This window comes from Phalacrocorax aristotelis, chromosome W (assembly GCF_949628215.1).
Source record: "Phalacrocorax aristotelis chromosome W, bGulAri2.1, whole genome shotgun sequence".
Classification (NCBI taxonomy): Eukaryota; Metazoa; Chordata; class Aves; order Suliformes; family Phalacrocoracidae; genus Phalacrocorax; species Phalacrocorax aristotelis.
Window position 1 is genome coordinate 3,177,834 of NC_134310.1, and position 17,733 is coordinate 3,195,566.

Sequence of the window (17,733 nt, forward strand, 5' to 3'; positions counted from 1 at the left end):
TGAATAGATGGATGCAGATCTTTATTTTGTAAGACAGAGTTATATTTCCGGACCGATTGCCCTGCCTCTGTGATCATTCTCAGCCAGGACACAAGATCAGTGCATGGGGTATTTTTGTTACTCATCTGCCTAATTAGTGTGTCGGCAGAAGTGAGGAAGTGTGCGTTCCCAACATACTTGAATCCGATGATGCAGAACTCCACTGACACACTGCAACAGGCTAGAGTTGAATTTTCAGAAGGTAAAAAGAATTTGTACACTAAATAAATAATTTTTCACTAAGATCACAAATTTAAATACAATAAAAACCAGGCATAGCAAAAATAGATGAAAAAAGCATTCTTTGTAAAAACATCATATGCGTGTGTTGGTCTTTTTTTTTATACATATACTTACATATACAAGTTGCAAACCACGTACGTCGCCCAACTCGGCAACGCAGCATCCCGAGCCCCCACCAGACAGCACTTTACCACAGTTTGAATAAGCAGCCTTTTCCCCACGTCACTGTTTTCTGTGTTTATATAATCAGTCTTCTTCCCTCACTCCGCTAAAGCCTTCCCAAAGCGTGCTGCTCTTTTTATTTAATACATGACTGTAATTTTAAAATCAGATACTAGGCAGAAAGCGACAGAGACCGTGTCCACAGGGGTACAGAGACTATTTTCCCCGTTCTGTTTTGGACCTATTCTGCGGAGACGGCATTTTCCTGTATAAATGAGGATATAAGAGCGGTGCTTGCCACGGGGAAATCCTAAGCAAGCTTTACTTTGTCTCTTTGGATTCCGGCTTCAAGTTTGGCAGTATAGCCCTTTTACATCTACCCATTTATTTTTGTCCTTTTTTTTTTTTTTTGCCTTGATGCAGCAAGCTACGGAACAGCACATTATTTTTATTTCTGTTCCTGACATGCCATTGTTCTTGTTCCAGAGCCCAGATTTAGAGAAGTCACAGACTGTAAGTATCACTCTGTGGCCTTGCCCTGCTCATGCGAAGTAACGGAGGGCGCTCAAACCCGATACGATCAAAACAAAAAGGAATGCACGTTGTGGTATCTGTATCAAATGTGCAGTACTATTCACTGCAAGAAAAAATTCTCCTTGCAATTTTTGTTTTTACATAAAAAACCTGACAAATTAAACCTGTAAATGGAGAGAGGAAGATGAAGCAATCAACTTCGAGCTTCTATGCTGAAGAAATGAGATCTTTCGAGTCCTGTATTCAAACCGAACTGAATAAACTGGACTGAGACCACAAGAAACATGCAAACTTCTGTAAATGGGCACGTCAATAGCTGCCTGTAACACCTTCTGTTTCAGATTCATCAGCTGCCTGTGGGGTTTTTTTTGAAGTGGCAAGTGAGTCCGCTTAGGAGGTTTTGAGCCAGCGATGTCATGAAACCATCACACACGAGTCTTTTTGTGAGAACAAGGGTATGCAAGGGAGAAAACAATTTAGCTTAGAAGAAACAGAACCTTGAAAAAATTAACAGATGGAACAAAAAATCCTGTGGTACATCTTGTAAAAATCACTAAACGATTTCTATAAATTCCTTCAGATCCTTCCTTTATGTGACAGAATTTATTATGCCACAGCATAGCTCTGTTTTTAAAAGCTATTAAGTGATTACTAGTATTTTCAGGCTTTCCAAGGATAACTTCAACTAGTTCACATTTTTCCTGATAACAGATTTCACGCAACGATGAGAACATGAAATACAAACACTGCTGCAGATGCCACACGTGCACACCATGCTGCTCCTCAAAGCACGTTCAAAGAAACAGAGCAGCCGATGCCACAAGGAAGTCTGGACGTGGGCATCTTTAAACGTCAGACAAATCAGAAAAGCCCATTAGACTGTTAAATTTGTCTTAAGCTGTCCTTTTTTTTTTTTTCTTAAAAATGCTCTCTGGTGATGTCACAGATAACGCAGTGTGACAACACTAGAACAATTAGAAGACTGATTATTAAAAGCAGAAATAAATCATTCTAGAAATCAACAGTGATGAGAGAGCTCTAGTTCATCATCAAACGCACGTAGCTAAAACCTCATTACTGGAATTCTTTAGTGTGGTGCCGGCTCTAAGCTAGAAATGCAATGTCATTATTTAAATTAATTTTGGAGAGCTCTCTCATTCCTGTGATGGATACCATCATCCATACAGTTTATCAGGTACTTGGGAGAGTGGGGAGAAGTCTACGTCAAGTGAGAAACAGGGTAGAAGGGGAAAAAAAAGAACAAAATGAGCAAAAATAAATTACAGGACTCGAAGATCATGATTTAAATTGGTCTGAAAAGGAATCCCTGCAGAGTAGAAGATACTGCCTGAGGAGTGTGATCTTCTGATGCATCAGTGAACCTTAGATTCAGGCCAGTCATACACATCTGGCATGAACGATTCGTATTCGTAGGTCCAAACCTTTGATCGAATGTAACGGTTCTTGTCTGCGGGTTCAGGGTAATGGAAAGCCATGTTGTTTGCGTACAAAAATTCCATAACCTGAAAAGTTAAATCACCATGCAGTTTGTGCCTTTGACAACATACGTGTAACATCCACACTTCTGCTGCTATACGTTTAGGACTCACAAACTGGATGAGGACAAACACCAAAGTCGTCTTAAAATTTCTGAATACCTTATCAGGGTTCTGAAAACTTAATTTCAGAACTCAAAGGAGCCCAAGTTTGGCCCATCATCACTGCCAAACCGAAGCGTCCAACAAACTCAAATTTTCTATAATTGTCTCTTCTTAACAGCACAAAGAACTGGGTATTTTGTGCCCAAGCAACTAATGTTCAAGGGTCACACTGTGCAATTCAGCAGGTTAACATACACGTAAAACACTTCTAAAAGTCCACTTTTATGCTTCACACTCACCTTGACAGCAATATAAATAGAAACTTCCCTGATGTTGGACAGTGGTGGATAAAGTCTTCCTTGTGCAAGTTCTTCATCAGTCAACTGTTCTGCCAATGCCTGAGTTAGAAAAACAAAGAAGTTCTATTTACGGCGTCCCAAATGGGATCAATAACAGAATCCCAGAATCCCAGACTGGTGGGGGTTGGAAGGGCCCTCTGGAGCTCATCCCGTCCCACCCCCTGCTGGAGCAGGCACACCCAGAGCAGGGGCACAGGGCCGCGTCCAGGCGGGGGGTGAATGTCTCCAGGGAAGGGACCCCACAGCCTCTCTGGGCAGCCTGTGCCCCTGCTCTGGCACCCGCACAGCAAAGGGGTTTCTCCTCATGTTCAGGGGGAACTTCCCGTGTTCCAGCTTGAGCCCGTTGCCCCTTGGCCTGTCATTGGCCACTATTGACATGCTAAAACACCTGAGAGAAACAAATTGCAGTGTTCTTGCTACCAGAGTGCTCCCAAAGCTCCAGCATAAGGCAGTCAACGTCTCAAAATTTCAAAGACTAACTCTGCGATCCGTGCCCACATCAGCAAATTCTGCTTGGAAGAGTTTAGCAAAATAAGATCCTATTTTTTTGGAGGCCAAACTACTCGTAACTATGGAAGTTGTAAGAGTGCAACATGCCTGCAGGACTGCCCATGTGTTTGGCCAGTCAATTCACTGGCTACTCCGATGTGGCAGGTGCTCCTGCTCCAGAGCGGAAAGGCAGGAGAGGATGGGCACCCCTGACCACACCGCCAGCTGTGGAACCCGGCGCGGGGCGGGAGGAGGAGGCAGGCCTGCTGCCAGACCTACTGGGCCAGGAGACAATTTACACATGGTCCAGATTTCCTATTTGGGTATTTGGTTTCTGGATGAAAAAATTAGAACTGCAGTGGAAGCTGATACTTTTCACAATTTTGTTTGATCAAAATCCATTTTCTTTCCATTGGGGAGGGACAAAACCAACAGAAATCAAACAGGAAACCACGGAGTTTCTGCAAGATTTGAGAAATTGCCCATCACATCATCCACCATCAGGTCAGAAGGACAGCCTACTCTGCTTCCACACTTACCTTAGCAGCCTCTAGGAAAACCTTATCACTAATATGTCGAACACTGCTGAGGATCACAGCGAGAGCCACGCCTACAATAAAATTATTGCCAATTAGGGCCACATCATTTTAAAATATGCAGCCTGCTGCCCAGAAGCTGCAAGTCATCTAGAATGTTATTTTTAAAAGTCTTCCCATAGCTTTCTACACACATTCGCAAAACTATTACTGTGTGTGCTAGTCGTTTACCATAATAGGTGGCTTTTGACAAGGGCTTGGAGCTTAGCAGCTCAGGGAGAGGAAGGGGAAGGCAGAGAAATATCCCTTGTGCTTTTTTTGTACCCTCACCCATGTACTTCAAGAGGAACATATTGACACTTATCTTCTCCTCCCCCCCAAAATAAGCAGGAGAGCCCATAATGCAGCAGCTTTCAAAGCCTTTAATAACACTTTTTCATTTTCTTAGAAATATCCAGTTGGCTGAGCTCACGGTGTACATGTTGCATACGTAGCTGCACATGCCTAACATCCATCCTTAACTGATTTATTCTTTCATTTATTCTTCTGATTGAGTTCTCTGCTTTAGATGCTGGTAACACCTCTTCATGTTGCTTCACTAACTGTGCCTAGTGTAGCAAGGGAACCCAAGAAGAGGTGCTAATAGCCTAGTCTTAAAGATCAAAAAGAAGATAAATGTATTTATTACCTGGAAAAATATAAGCATTGTTTCCTTGGCCTGGTTTGAAGGTTCTTCCATCTTTCAGAGTCACCAGGTCAAAGGGACTGCCACTGGCAAACAAGCAACGGCCCTGTTAAATAGAGGAATAATCACAGTCAGGCAGCTTCTAAAGAGCCAACAGCATGGAGCAATACAGCTATTATGAAATACAGGGACACCTGTAGCTCCCAGTCAGCTCTAGGACTGAGTGAGGAAGGTACTCGAGCACCAGACAAATGCAAAAAGGCAAACGGCCCTACTGAATGCATCCAGATTCAAGCACGTACGTGGATCCCTTGCTGACTCAATTTCTACAGTCCCAGAATGACAACAACCGAACCCACCCTTTCCAGTAGAGCCTGGGAGAGGTACAAGGATCAGTAAGCATCTGCATGTTTCTGCAGCAAACATCTGGAAAGCAAGAGGCAAGCATACGCACTGAAATGTGCAGCTTCCTAAGGAACGGAAGCAATCTATTTGTTTTAGCATTCATTGTTCTTTAAGACAGCAGTGACTTAGAGGAACTACTCACACACAAAATAAAATACTTGTGCGTTAACCATAACCATGTATCAGGAACCACAGCCACAAGCCAGAACCCACCACTGCAGGGACTATCCAGAGACAGCTGAATAACGGCAACTTCCAAAAGGAGACAGAAGTACAGTAATAAAAGGTGTCTTGTTTACTGATGGGTGCGAGGGTGAAGGAAGGGACTGCTTTATCACACTTTTATTGCTGAGAGCTCTGAGAGCAGTGAATAATGCAGTTTGCTTATCCTTCCTTTGAAAAGGATTTGAATCAGCACAAAATATTAAAGCAAATACAGAGTTTGGGTTGTGAAATACACCCTCCAGATAAATGACCCTTTCCTCAAGCAGTAAAACCCTTGTAAGCAAAAGATCTTGACTTTCTTTTGAGTAACAGGTTTAATAACATTGCTTTAAAATATTTAAGGCTTCCCAGGACCACTGCATTTGAGAACAAATTACCAAAGCAGCTGAAGACTCGGGAACTACGTTTGAATGTTAGGGCATACCCATGACAGCAGCCTTTTTTTGTAGGGAGCAAAAGATATGGATGCATTTGAGGACAGGACCAAAAGACAATGAAAATTAAAAGACACCAAAAGCCCACACAATACACAGTGGCAGAGGGCACTACAGCATCGTCAGGCTTTTACAGGTGCCATCTAGTGGAAAAAGAATAAGGAATAAGAGGTTAGTGATGATATACTTCGTTTCCTTACTGATTTCCTAGTTTAGATTTCACACCAGCCAGCATTAGGCTATTCCCAAGGCCAGGAGACACGTGGGGCTGATAACTCTGATCCTTAATTGCCTGACAAACTTTGTTAGTTAAATGACAAAGTAAGTAAAGTCGGAGAGGATTTTCTATGTAATTACTGTATCTCGAAAGGAAAAATATGACACATTTGAAGGGCAAACTATGGGTAAACTGAGTATATTTCAGACAACTAAAGAGGATTGTGAAAACAAACATTAGAGATGAAGAAAAGTCTAAAGAGCCAGAAACATTATAAAAATTTATTAATAAGGACTGGAACACAATTACACACGTTCATTTACTGACCAGTAATATTTAGTTGTCCAAATAACATGTCTATAAATAATACCTTATAGAAAAACATAAATAAAAGGATATATGGATCCAAAACAGGAAAAAACCAAAGATCCTCTCTCCATTTGGCACAACGTTTGCAAATAGCGCTATGCTCACACAGCTGCTTCAGTGAAGGCACATTACCACACCTGAATCTAACCAGCACTGCCTTGGTTCTGCGTCTGACAGCGACAGCTACCCCGAGGCCCAGCTCCCTGGGACTCAACACGCAGCTGCGGGGAACAAGTGAGCCTCTTCCCTTAAAACATCTATGGCCCTGTTGATACCCTATAAAAAGTGCAAGCAAAAATTAGGCTGGTTCTCCCTCTGATAGTGCTGCTGGCCTCCTTCAGCCATCAGAGATGCCAGTAGTTTTTACATTTATCTATGCCAGCTAAAGGCTTGGCTGTATAACTAATTCCCGTTTACTTTCTATGGAAGATATTGGAATTTAATTCTGTATACTGAAACACTGCCCAGCTCACTGTTCTGGCTAATGCAAGACATCTGAGAGATATTAAACCATCTTCATTTAAAAGGATTCTCACTTACTATTAAAAGCTAAGGTCTAGATTTTGCCCAGAGGCTGTTATTCCTGCCTAGGGCTCACTCTGGACCTGCAAATCTCTGCAGCAAGAGCTCCCTCTGAGCTGATGGGGCCAGTAACATGGAAGAGAATCTGTGTGCCAACTGGAGACGACGGAGTTCTACCCTTCCCCGTGTGAAGCTAACACCGCTGAGTCTATAATGCGGGAAACTGAGCCACACTAACAGTGGAAGTAAGGAGTTCACAGTTCTGCATCAAGAAACAAGGAAAGATCGCCACCCACTCATTTTCACACAAGTCACTTGATTCAGGACTGTATTAAAACAAAAAAAAAGAAAAACAAAGAAAAGGGAAAAAAATAAAGGTCTTTTCATGAAGTCTGCAGGCAGGCCCTCCGGACAGGGGAGAGATCCCAGCGAGCGGGAATCTACAACGTCAAGAAAAGGCATTACCATCCAGTTCAAAGCGTTAAAGCTAGGGCTCTGTCTACCTGATGCTCCCTTGCCCCACCTCCTTCCCCTCAGGCTCTCTTCAAAGGTAATTAGTTTTATATAGAAGTTGTGCAGAAGGATAAAAGACTTGCTTCATTAAGGCAAAACCAAGGTCTGGATGCACTGGTGACAGAGTTATTAAAAAATCCACTGCAACACCCCAACCTCCAACCGTCCCCAAGCACCCCACAAGTGTGATGGCTTTGAGGTAACGGTGCAGAATGAGGCGAGTTCATTCCTGGTTCCCTCCTTTCAAGGCCAGCATAGGAGACACAAACGTTGCTAGAGGGGAACGTGAGGACAGAGGGCCACCACAGACTCCTGCACTGGAAGCGAAGTTCTTCCCATGCTACTGATACGAGTTCTGACCTGCAGACACTAGGAAGCGCCTGAGCGCAAAGCAGAATGCCGGGACTGCTGCAGGGACATTACCTGCTTTAAGGACTTCACTCACCACGTGGCAGACGTTACCTTTTAAAGGTTCCACCTAGTATCTTTTACAACGTTAACATAAGATGTTTCTTTAAAATAATTAAAAAGCATGGTGGGAAACAGTTAATTGATCAAAGCTATGAAACAGTACCTAGAGGTCATTCTTTTAAAGAGTAATAAGATTTAGGTTATTTTAGGCTTTGCAAAATGTCTGTCTTTAAAAATGAAGACTTTTTCTTCAAATCACCTCCATTTCCTTTTGCCAGAAGACAGATCTGTATTATTATATCAGTAAATCCAAGTAATGCTAAAATAATCTGAGTTCTTGCATTCTGACACTCCGTACTGTTAGTTCTGTCACTAAGTGCCAACAAGTCAACATTTCTAAGCATTACATACCTCTGTTAACGTATATGCTTCCTCTGCTGTGCATTCAGCTTTCACTGTAGGGTTACTTAGTGCAAATATTATGGGTCGCTCATTGATAGAGGCCATTGCTTTGATCACGTCCTCAGAGAAGAGCCGCCCAGCCCCTGCAACTCCTGAAGCAAATGGAAACACATGAAAATAGGATCAATACTTGACTGCCTCAGGGTAGATGACACCAACTGTAGATTAAGTTCACGTCACCCCTGAAGTCTCCCACTCAGAGCAAAGCATGGCAGGCTTTTCTAGAAGCAGGAGATGGAAACCAGGCACTGCTAGGTTAGTGGCTGCTCAAAATTCTCATTTTCACAGGAATATCTAATTAATGTGTTCCAAAAGCCTATTTTACATGATTTTTTGTATTGATCTGTGTAAAGGAGACTTATCGCTGCCCTGAATAAGCAAGTGAAAACTCCAAGTTCTTCACAGATGATTCATCCTAGCTGGATGTTAACTGTGCGGTCAGCCCTTTGATACTGGTATTTCTGACCACACCCAAACACACAGGTACAATCACATAAAAATGTCGTACATTTGCACACAAGCTACAAATCTCAGGGTAGCTGCTCAGCCAAAACCCTTTTCTTTTCCAAATAAATCACGTGAGAAGAAAATTGCAAAGCTGGACCAGGAAATACCTGTAATCCCATCTGACCTCTGCAGACAGCCACAGTTATAAATCAATAGCTACATATGTCAGTGACCTAACAGGTGGTGGTGATCTGCAGTATGAAATAGCTCCTTCAAGCCATGCTGCTGGCAGATTCTGGCCAGAGAAGCTGACTAGGGGAAGGAAGGTCAGAAAGAAATGTGTTACTCAAAGTTAGGGAACTACTGTAAAGCAGAAAATCTGTTTGTGACTGCTGTCTCCCCTGCTGTTGGTGTAGGGAACGTGTCTGGGAAAAAGGTGGTATTTTTGTCTTCCTGACCCTTAGTGCCCTTCATTCTGGTTTCAGTTCACTGTGGCCATGCAGCCCTTGAGAATACGCTCAGAGTTTTCTAAGAAAGGTCCAACAGCAGCTGCTAGAGGAAGCAGTTAACAGGGACACAAGATCTTTAACATCTTTATCAATGGTCTGGATGAGGTGATCAAGTGCACCCTCAGTAAGTTTGCAGATGACACCGATTTGGGCAAGAGTATGATCTGCTCAAGGGCAGGAAGGCTCTGCAGGGAGACCTGGACAGGCTGGATCGATGCTCCGAGGCCAGCTGTGTGAGGTTTAACAAGGCCAAGTGCCGGGTCCTGCCCTTGGGTCACACCAACCCCAGGCAATGCTGCAGGCCTGGGGCAGAGGGGCTGGGAAGTGCCCGGCGGAGAAGGCCCTGGGGGTGCTGGCTGACAGCCGGCTGGGCATGAGCCAGCAGTGCCCGGGTGGCCAAGGAGGCCACCAGCCCCCGGGCTTGTGTCAGCCCTGGTGTGGCCAGCAGGAGCCGGGCAGGGATGGGGCCCCTGTGCTCGGCCCTGGGGAGGCCCCACCTCGAATGCTGGGCTCAGGTTTGGGCCCCTCGGGACAAGAAGGCCCTGGAGGGGCTGGAGCGTGTCCAGAGAAGGGCAGCGGGGCTGGGGCAGGGTCTGGAGCACAAGTGTGCTGGGGGGCGGCTGAGGGGGCTGGGGGGGTTTAGCCTGGAGAAGAGGGGGCTGAGGGGAGCCCTTCTCGCTCTCTGCAGCTGCCTGAGAGGGGCTGGAGTGAGGGGGGGGGGGTTGGTCTCTGCTCCCAGGTCACTCAGGATACACTGAGTGCTAACCTGCAGCTCAGTGTATTTTCAAGCAGAAAAGTGACCTCACATTTTCATCTTATTTACACCAGCAGAAATACAGACCACTGTCACCAACCTCCTTGGAGCCACGTTAGCAAATTAAATACAGCAAATAACCAAATGATGGAAACACAGAAACAGGAATAACCTTACCAATGATAGCTGAAGGCCGAAGTACATTCACTGCCTCTACAAATGTCTTTGGTATCTGCTCTGGAGCCTGATGCATAAATGGTTCTTGATTGGAATCTACCTTTTGTTCTCGGCCCTATAGATAAAAAGTTGATTCTTTTTGTGAGAAGGACATGGAAAGCACTGACCATCTTTATTGTGGTATTTCAAGGCATGGCGCACACCTACCTGAACCAGCAAACCATATTTGTCAAACATCCATATCCTCCTGTAGGCTTCCTCAGCAGAAACACCGCTTTCCATCATAGCCATAACAATGAGGTTTGCAATTCCCAGGGCGGCCTTGTAGATAAGACGACTTTGATTAACAAGTCACAAAAGAGGTCCCTCTTCACAAACATCACCCTGTTCTACACCACCACAAAAATAATTCACTGAGTCAGCTCTGAAACAAGCATTGTTTGCACAGATGGGGACAGACTCCTGGGATCAACAGCATCATGTCTTCAGGCAAAAGGGAGGCAGCTCCCCTAGGTACCGTGCCCCCAGGCCTGTACCAGTTTAGCCGCCAGAATAAAGCAGCCCAACCAGACAATAAGAACGAGTTAATGCTGCAGCCTTCCTGTCAAGAAACCACGGCGTAGCGTTTTGTGCCCAGCTGCTTTCTGAATATCCCTCTGCTCCCACTCCCTGTCATAAGGGCCTTGCAGGCAGAGGGCAGAAAGCGGATGCTGGCAGTGCTTCCCTCTACATCCCCGCTCTTGGCTTGCTGTACGCGCTGCTAAGTCTGGCAGAAGAAAGAAGGTAGAGGGAAGAGCAGAGCAGGGTTCATTGCTCAGGCAACAACACAACATCGGCCAATTATTGCAATCTGGACCTTTCCCAGCTGGAGAAATTTTCAGCTAATTAAGTTATTTTGTCAGCGCCATAGAAGCAATTTTGCTGATATACCGGGAAGCATGGTGCTGGTCCTGACACTGCTGCCCCAGTAACTAACTGGTCTGCTGCAAACAGCAGACTTACCTTGCTAAGAAAACCACCATGTACTTTCCTCCAATGCTATAAAAATTAACAAGATGCCCTAACTCCCTTTCTTACAAAATCATAATTTTATGGTAAATCCCCCTTCAATTACATGCAAATCCCTGATGCTTTTTTCAAGTCCATGTAAGAATGTGAAAAACCTGAGTCCTTGCAAATGTTAAACACCTTTCAAACAGTCATCTTTAAGCAGGTAGTCCCTCCTGTTAATTATTTCAGTTGGCCTTATAGAAAAAGTTCTGCACTGGAATTGCGAGAATGGGAATCTCCATAAGTCCCACAGAACCAGAAAATAGACAGTTAAATCTCTTGTTGCTGTAGAGCCCTTTAAAGGACTCACCTCTCCTGCTCCAAGGAACAGCACTTTCTGCTCTGCAAGTGGTGTACCGGTGGCTTTCTGTGCTGCCAGCAGTCCTGCCAAGGCCACCGAAGCTGTCCCTGTAAAGACAGTACAAATCTAAGGTGAGCTGAACAGACCTACATGGCAGATTATGGTTTTAGGCAAAGTTGCTGCATATACATTAAGGGACATAAACAAAGGGTGTACCTTGAATATCATCGTTAAAGGTACAATATTTCTCTCTGTATTTTCTTAAAAACCGAAAAGCATTGTGGTTTCCGAAGTCTTCAAATTGGATAAGTGTGTTCTGGCCATACCTACAGAACATAGCAAATATTCCTGTCACTAGACACATTAAGAAACAATCCTTTTAAAACAAACCCTGCACGTAATCAATTATCTTTGGAAAGAGGATGTCCTCAGGCCTTTCACTGCTTAAAACAGTTCCATCTCCATCCTGTGCATATTTAACATAACTACAAGGAGCGTGTTCCAGGTCACAGAGAAAATCACTACAGAGCCAGAAATACAGCCACATCTCTTGACTTTTAGTCCTGTCCTTATTCTTCAATGGCTGTTTGAAGGACAGTGTGTTATGGGGTTTGGTTTTTTTTTGCCAGCAATTTTGGCCGTACTTCTGTGCAGAATATTCCACGTCGTTACCTGTCTGTAATGGCCTCCATAAATTCATCAATTAGGTCATCATAGACTTGTGAGCGATCCCTTTTTTGGTACAGGCCCATATAAAATGGATCTTTTAAGAGTGTCTGAAAAAGAAGAAATTAAAAGACGGCAGCAGGATGAATCACTTCCTCAGTATACACTTTCCAGAGTTCACAGTAACACATCTCACACCAGAGATACAGCATTTATGTAGCCACTGTAAGTGCCTCCAGCCTGTATGAATGTTCAGTAATTTCAGCTGGCACTTGAGGTTGGTGATGGCTGCTTTTAAAATGGAACAAATCAATACTGTGAACAATAAACTGCTTTGATAAATCCAATTCACAATTCCAGCTTCAAGTCAGGTCAACCTGACTGTCTGCTTTACAGTGTTCCAGCATTCAAGTGACTTCCAAATGCACCATTTCACTGACAAATTAACTGGTGTTTTTCAATCACTGATATGTAACTATATAGTGAATTCCAAACCAGTCACCCTTACATAAAATATTTGGTTTCATCTTAAATAAAAGTGCTCAAATCAAAATCTTCTCTTATAGTACTAAATACTCGTAAATAAATACTTCTCACATGGATAACACTTATGGCAGGCAAAGTTCAGTCAAACTCACTGTATTATCAGTTCCAACGTCGATGCACACAGGCAAGCATTTATCTGGATGTATTCCTGCACAGGCTGTATACAAACACAGTTTTCCTACTGGAATTCCCATCCCATAAACACCTAGGTCTCCAAGACCCAATATTCTTTCTCCATCAGTGACGACAACAGCCTGAAAACAAAAGCAGGTGAAATTCTATATGATCACCGAAATTTATAAAGCTTAGAGCAATACCAGTGTGGTTTTTTCCAGGCAAAAATTCAGGTGTATGAATCATAGAACCATGGAATGCCCTGAGTTGGAAGGGACCCACAGGGATCTTCAAATCCAGCTCCTGTCCCTGCACAGGACAATCCCAAATTCGCACCGTGTCTCTGAGGGCCTTGTCCAAGCGCTTCTGGAATATCACCAGGCTGGTGCCGTGATGCCTCCCTGGGGAGCCTGTGCCAGGGCTCCACCACCCTCTGGGGGAAGAACCTTTTCCTAATATCTTCAATATTAGGAAATATGTTTGCACAGTCTATCAAAGAATAGATTACAAGGAATATTTTACTGGAAGTAACAATGCTTCATGTTAGAATCTGCTATGCTCCTTTTTCTTTGCTGAAATCTACTGCCCAAATCTTTGAAAGCTACATGGGAAGGATCCAAGCTGCCATGTGGAACCGCAGCTTGTAACTTGAGTTTATGATTTCCACTTGTAAATCCTCCAGACATCAAAAAGTTTGTATAAGTATTGTTCACCTCATCTCCCCTTGTGGTTCTCGACCCAGCTGAGTCATACAGGATTTAATGGCAAAATCTGGGCCTCCCAACTACCACTTCTGTGTATTAATCCAAGGACAAGATCACCTCTCCTACTGCTATGTAACACAGTAAGACACAGCAGTGCATCCCCCAACACCCCCCAAAAAGTAGAATAATGAAGTAAAATAAAAAGTTTGGCAAGTCTAGTTCTCATCATCACTGTTTACTGAAACCACAAACCTCATATTTAAGATAAAACACTGCTCTTCAAGTTACCCATTAGCTTCATTAGCTGTATTTTGCCATCTTCATCAAACACCCAAGGATGTGTTATTTAATATATACATTTCCATCAAATACTAACAAATTTTAAGCAGCTCAACTGAGATTAAATAACAACTAGAAAAAAAATTATACAGTGGTAGTACCTTAACGTCGTTCTCTGGCCAGTTGTTCACAATTGACCTTATATGGCCTCTGTCTGAGATAGAAATAAACAACCCTCTGAAAGAAAAAACATAAAGCAGAAATATTTTATAGGTGGCAAATAGAAATTTCACCTTGATTTGTGAAACTATATGTCAAACAGTACAATTTTCTTAAAATCGGAAGCGTTGTAATCACTAACGTATATCACTCAAAGGACAATTTCTAATACATAAGTCTATTTGGCTACTTTGACACTCTAAAATAAGGGTACAGAGAAAATACTTTTCATGATGCTACCTTCGTTTTACACTGCTACAGATATTCACCTTTAATACTCCTCTAGGGCAAAACATGACCTACACTTGCCTGTAAGGACATGAGAAGGGAACATGATCCTAAGCCTGGCTTTACCTTAGTGAATCTCTGTTCATGACATACACAAGGTGAGGGGAGGGAAAAGAAAGGAAAAAGACAGGGACTGTGCTTACTGTCTTCTCCAAGCCCAGGAGGACAGTGCTTCCCACTGAGTCCTCCTCTATGGGAACATGGGAGGGGAGGCAGAGGAGCAGAGGTGAAGAGAAGGGTCTATCTCTTCTGCTCTAGCAAGCCCTGTGTGGTTAGGAGGAAAGGGGCAAGAAAAGCTTGGCAGAGGTGGCATCAGAAATTACCAACACTTGGAAAGCTCTGATTCTAGGAGAAAAAGGGGCATACCCTGAGTTCCAGTCCACGCTGTTGTTTCTTGTACAGACAACTTCTAGAGGGGGACAGTTTTCAAATCAGTCTATAATACATACAGAGATGTGAAAGAGGAAAGGAAGCATGTGAAAACTAAGAGTACATCTTTCACATCTCCTGCCCCAGATCAGGAGCAAAACCATGAGTTTGTCACTGTCTTTATCACAGCAGCTGCACTACGCAGCCGAGTCCTCGTGGCAGCGAAGGATTCGCCCTTCCTCCACACAGCACTAAAGCCCTCAAGCGAGAGGGCTCTTGAAATACACTTTGAATTGCAGTGAGAGTAGCATGGAAATGAGCTGAAATGACTGCCAGTCTGAACGGGTTTCCTCAAAGCAGAGCTAATAACCTGAATGGTTGTTCTGAAGTCACTGCTGAACCCAAAACAGATCCCAGCCAAGTGCATTTATTGTGTCGGAATAACTGAACACTGACTGCTAGTAGCAGAGCTTTAATACAGGGACTATCTGCACCCAGCGGAGTCTGCTAAGCCACCACTAATCAAGCCTCTCCTTGTCTGCTTTGCCAACATCTCTCCTCAGACTGAGATCTCTCCTTGGCCTCTGCTCCTGCACCACAGATGTCACGCTCTGCTGCTCTGCAGAGCATTGTGAGAATCTCTCCAGCACTGCGACCCTTTGCCACCAGCAGGTACATGTTGGTCAAGGCTTTGATTCTACCAGGACCATGGTTAGGCTGAGCTTTCTCCAGCAAATCTGCTGTAAGGGTGTGCATGCACTCGTGTTCCTGCCTCTCTGCGCATGCTGCGTGCCCGGGTGCATTTAATGGTGACCTACCCCTCCCGAGCAGAGGGGTACCTTCACCGCCCTGAATTGGCACAACTCTTGCATAGCTGAATCCAAATGAAAATGAAATAAAACGTTTCCAAACCTCAGGCAAGTATACAGAGAAAACAATAATAAAAGTAGCAGGAATATACATTTATTGTTCTTACTTTGGTCTCCGGAAGATGTGTCCATACTGGGTGCAGGCAAGGCCTACTGTTGGTGTGTATACAATTGGCATTAACCGCTCAATATCATCTTGTAACACCCTATAGAATAACTTTTCATTTCTCTCTTGGATTCCCATTATGTAGATATACCTGAAATCAAGCAAAAGAAAAAGAAAAACCTCTTAGTGTTTCATATTTATGCTTATTTAAGACAATGTGAAAAATGTCAAAGCGAAAACCAAACTTGCTTCTAATTATTTCTTCGTCAAATTCCTGCTTCTACTCCAGTCGGGCTTTCAGCACTAAAAAGAAGTTGGAAAAGATAGAGTAGCAGTACTAAAAAGCTGAAAAAAAAATACTGGATGTGGCATACCATGCATGCTAACAGCTTAACGCACAAATATGCACCGCGATCAAAGATAACCCATGGATTTATTACAGGATGCAGCTGGGAGTCTCATTACTGTTAAAGAAGAACAAACTTATCGGTGAAAGAATTTGTCATCCAAAAAAGGTTAGGTCCTGACAATAAGGTTCGTGTTAATCTTAACATCGACAGAGTTGTAAAACAAATTAACTCCTAACAAACAGTTCATTTTGAAGGACTTACCTATGTGTGTAAATTAAACCTGCATTTTTGCAAATTTACCTACCAATCTACCGCCTATCGATTCACATTCAGTCTTGCTGACCAGACAACACACAGATAATGAATTAGCCATTTGTCTTAGGCTACAGAAACCAGGCACTTTGCCAATACAGATGACATGACTGTTTCAGATCAGCAACGGACATGATGTGGATTTAAAAGTCATCTTTCGGTTTTCACGAGAACAAAAGAGTTTTGATGTGGTCCAGTAAACCTCAAACCATTCCAGCGCTCCTCTTGCTTTTAGGAGACTGCATATTTTTACATGTCGATACACATAGGCTTATATGAAACCAGTAACAGGATGCTAGAAACATGCCATTCTAAAAGAAATAAATCAAAATCCTTCCCCTTTTTTTCACCAAACCAGTGAGTTAAAAAAAAAAAAGACTGATGTAAAAAAAAAAAGCCCATTATGAGACTCAAAATTCCAACCCTATAATTCCTTTCTAGCGGTTACTACTGTATATGATAAACAGTTTTTCATACCTAATTATCAAACCCACTCCTTCATTCTCACATATTTTTCTAGTACGCACTCGCTGCCCTCTTTCCTCCCTCCAATAGTCCTGCGCTCTAACAAGCTGCCACCCAAATTTTACATATTACAGAAATACATATTACGACTATGGTATGTAAGAGAAAAAGCTCCCCAACCTCATTTAGCCGCATCATGAATACATGATCAATCAAAGCAGTTTTCTGTGCAAAAGTGAAAATAGCCTCCAACAAGTGAAAAGCCCAGTGGAGGCACAGAAACCTTGCCTGGTTACTCCCATGAAATATTTTACAGCCATTTCAATTTACTTGCATGACAAAACAAGGCCAGAGGAGCGCTTACTTTTCCAAGGGGTCGGTCATTTTTGCCAAATTCTTATGGAAGCGTAAGGCTTGAATGTCTTGTGTCTCTATTTTAGGAGGTAGGAGTCCTTGCAACCCAAGCATCTGTCGTTCATGTAATGTAAAGGCCATACCCTGAAAACAAGAGAGGTTAGAAATAATTAGCAGTTCTTCCTCCAGCATTTCTATTTATAATGTCTTTCTATTTGCCATTTCGGACTATCCGCTGCATCCATTTCTCATGGCAGGTGCCACAGAAGGCAGGGTTTGGATATAGTTGCCTCTGCTGGAGTTCTCATCCTCTCCTCATCCCGGTTGACCACAGTTTTTCCATGTCTCTGAGACCACATGGTACCTTTGCCAGATGTCATTTTCCTCTGTGAAACCGGAGAATAACCGGGAAGATCCCACTGCAGACAGGCTGAGGTTTAAAAGTAAAATAACAGTTGCTTCTTGAATTGTTTCATAGGAACATAAGGCTGACCAGGAATATGTGGGTCACCCAGTCTGGTGCCTACAATCACAAACAATAATATTTAGTCCAGAGAGCTTTCTCTGAATTGCTCCATTTGCTGTTTTTTCTACATACTTTTGATAATCCAGCCAGATCCTAAAGTTGCCCTAATGCCCTAAATTGCC

General features: G+C 43.3%; 1 protein-coding gene across 2 annotated transcripts in view; it reads right to left on the reverse strand.

Moving 5' to 3' along the window:
- Positions 1-4: 4 nt before the first annotated feature.
- The window catches only part of ME2 (malic enzyme 2), a 35,741-nt gene continuing 18,012 nt past the window's right edge, over positions 5-17,733 (reverse strand). For both annotated transcript variants that reach the window (XM_075076773.1, XM_075076774.1), the window contains exons 3-16: positions 17,096-17,229; positions 15,606-15,755; positions 13,915-13,990; positions 12,749-12,910; positions 12,117-12,220; positions 11,661-11,770; positions 11,454-11,551; positions 10,301-10,414; positions 10,094-10,208; positions 8,156-8,298; positions 4,652-4,754; positions 3,967-4,037; positions 2,879-2,977; positions 5-2,501 (exon numbers count right to left, since the gene is read on the reverse strand). In XM_075076773.1, coding sequence (XP_074932874.1) covers positions 2,352-2,501; positions 2,879-2,977; positions 3,967-4,037; positions 4,652-4,754; positions 8,156-8,298; positions 10,094-10,208; positions 10,301-10,414; positions 11,454-11,551; positions 11,661-11,770; positions 12,117-12,220; positions 12,749-12,910; positions 13,915-13,990; positions 15,606-15,755; positions 17,096-17,229 — 1,629 coding nt within the window. In that variant the 3' untranslated portion in view covers positions 5-2,351. The remainder of the gene's footprint in view (positions 2,502-2,878; positions 2,978-3,966; positions 4,038-4,651; positions 4,755-8,155; positions 8,299-10,093; positions 10,209-10,300; positions 10,415-11,453; positions 11,552-11,660; positions 11,771-12,116; positions 12,221-12,748; positions 12,911-13,914; positions 13,991-15,605; positions 15,756-17,095; positions 17,230-17,733) is intronic.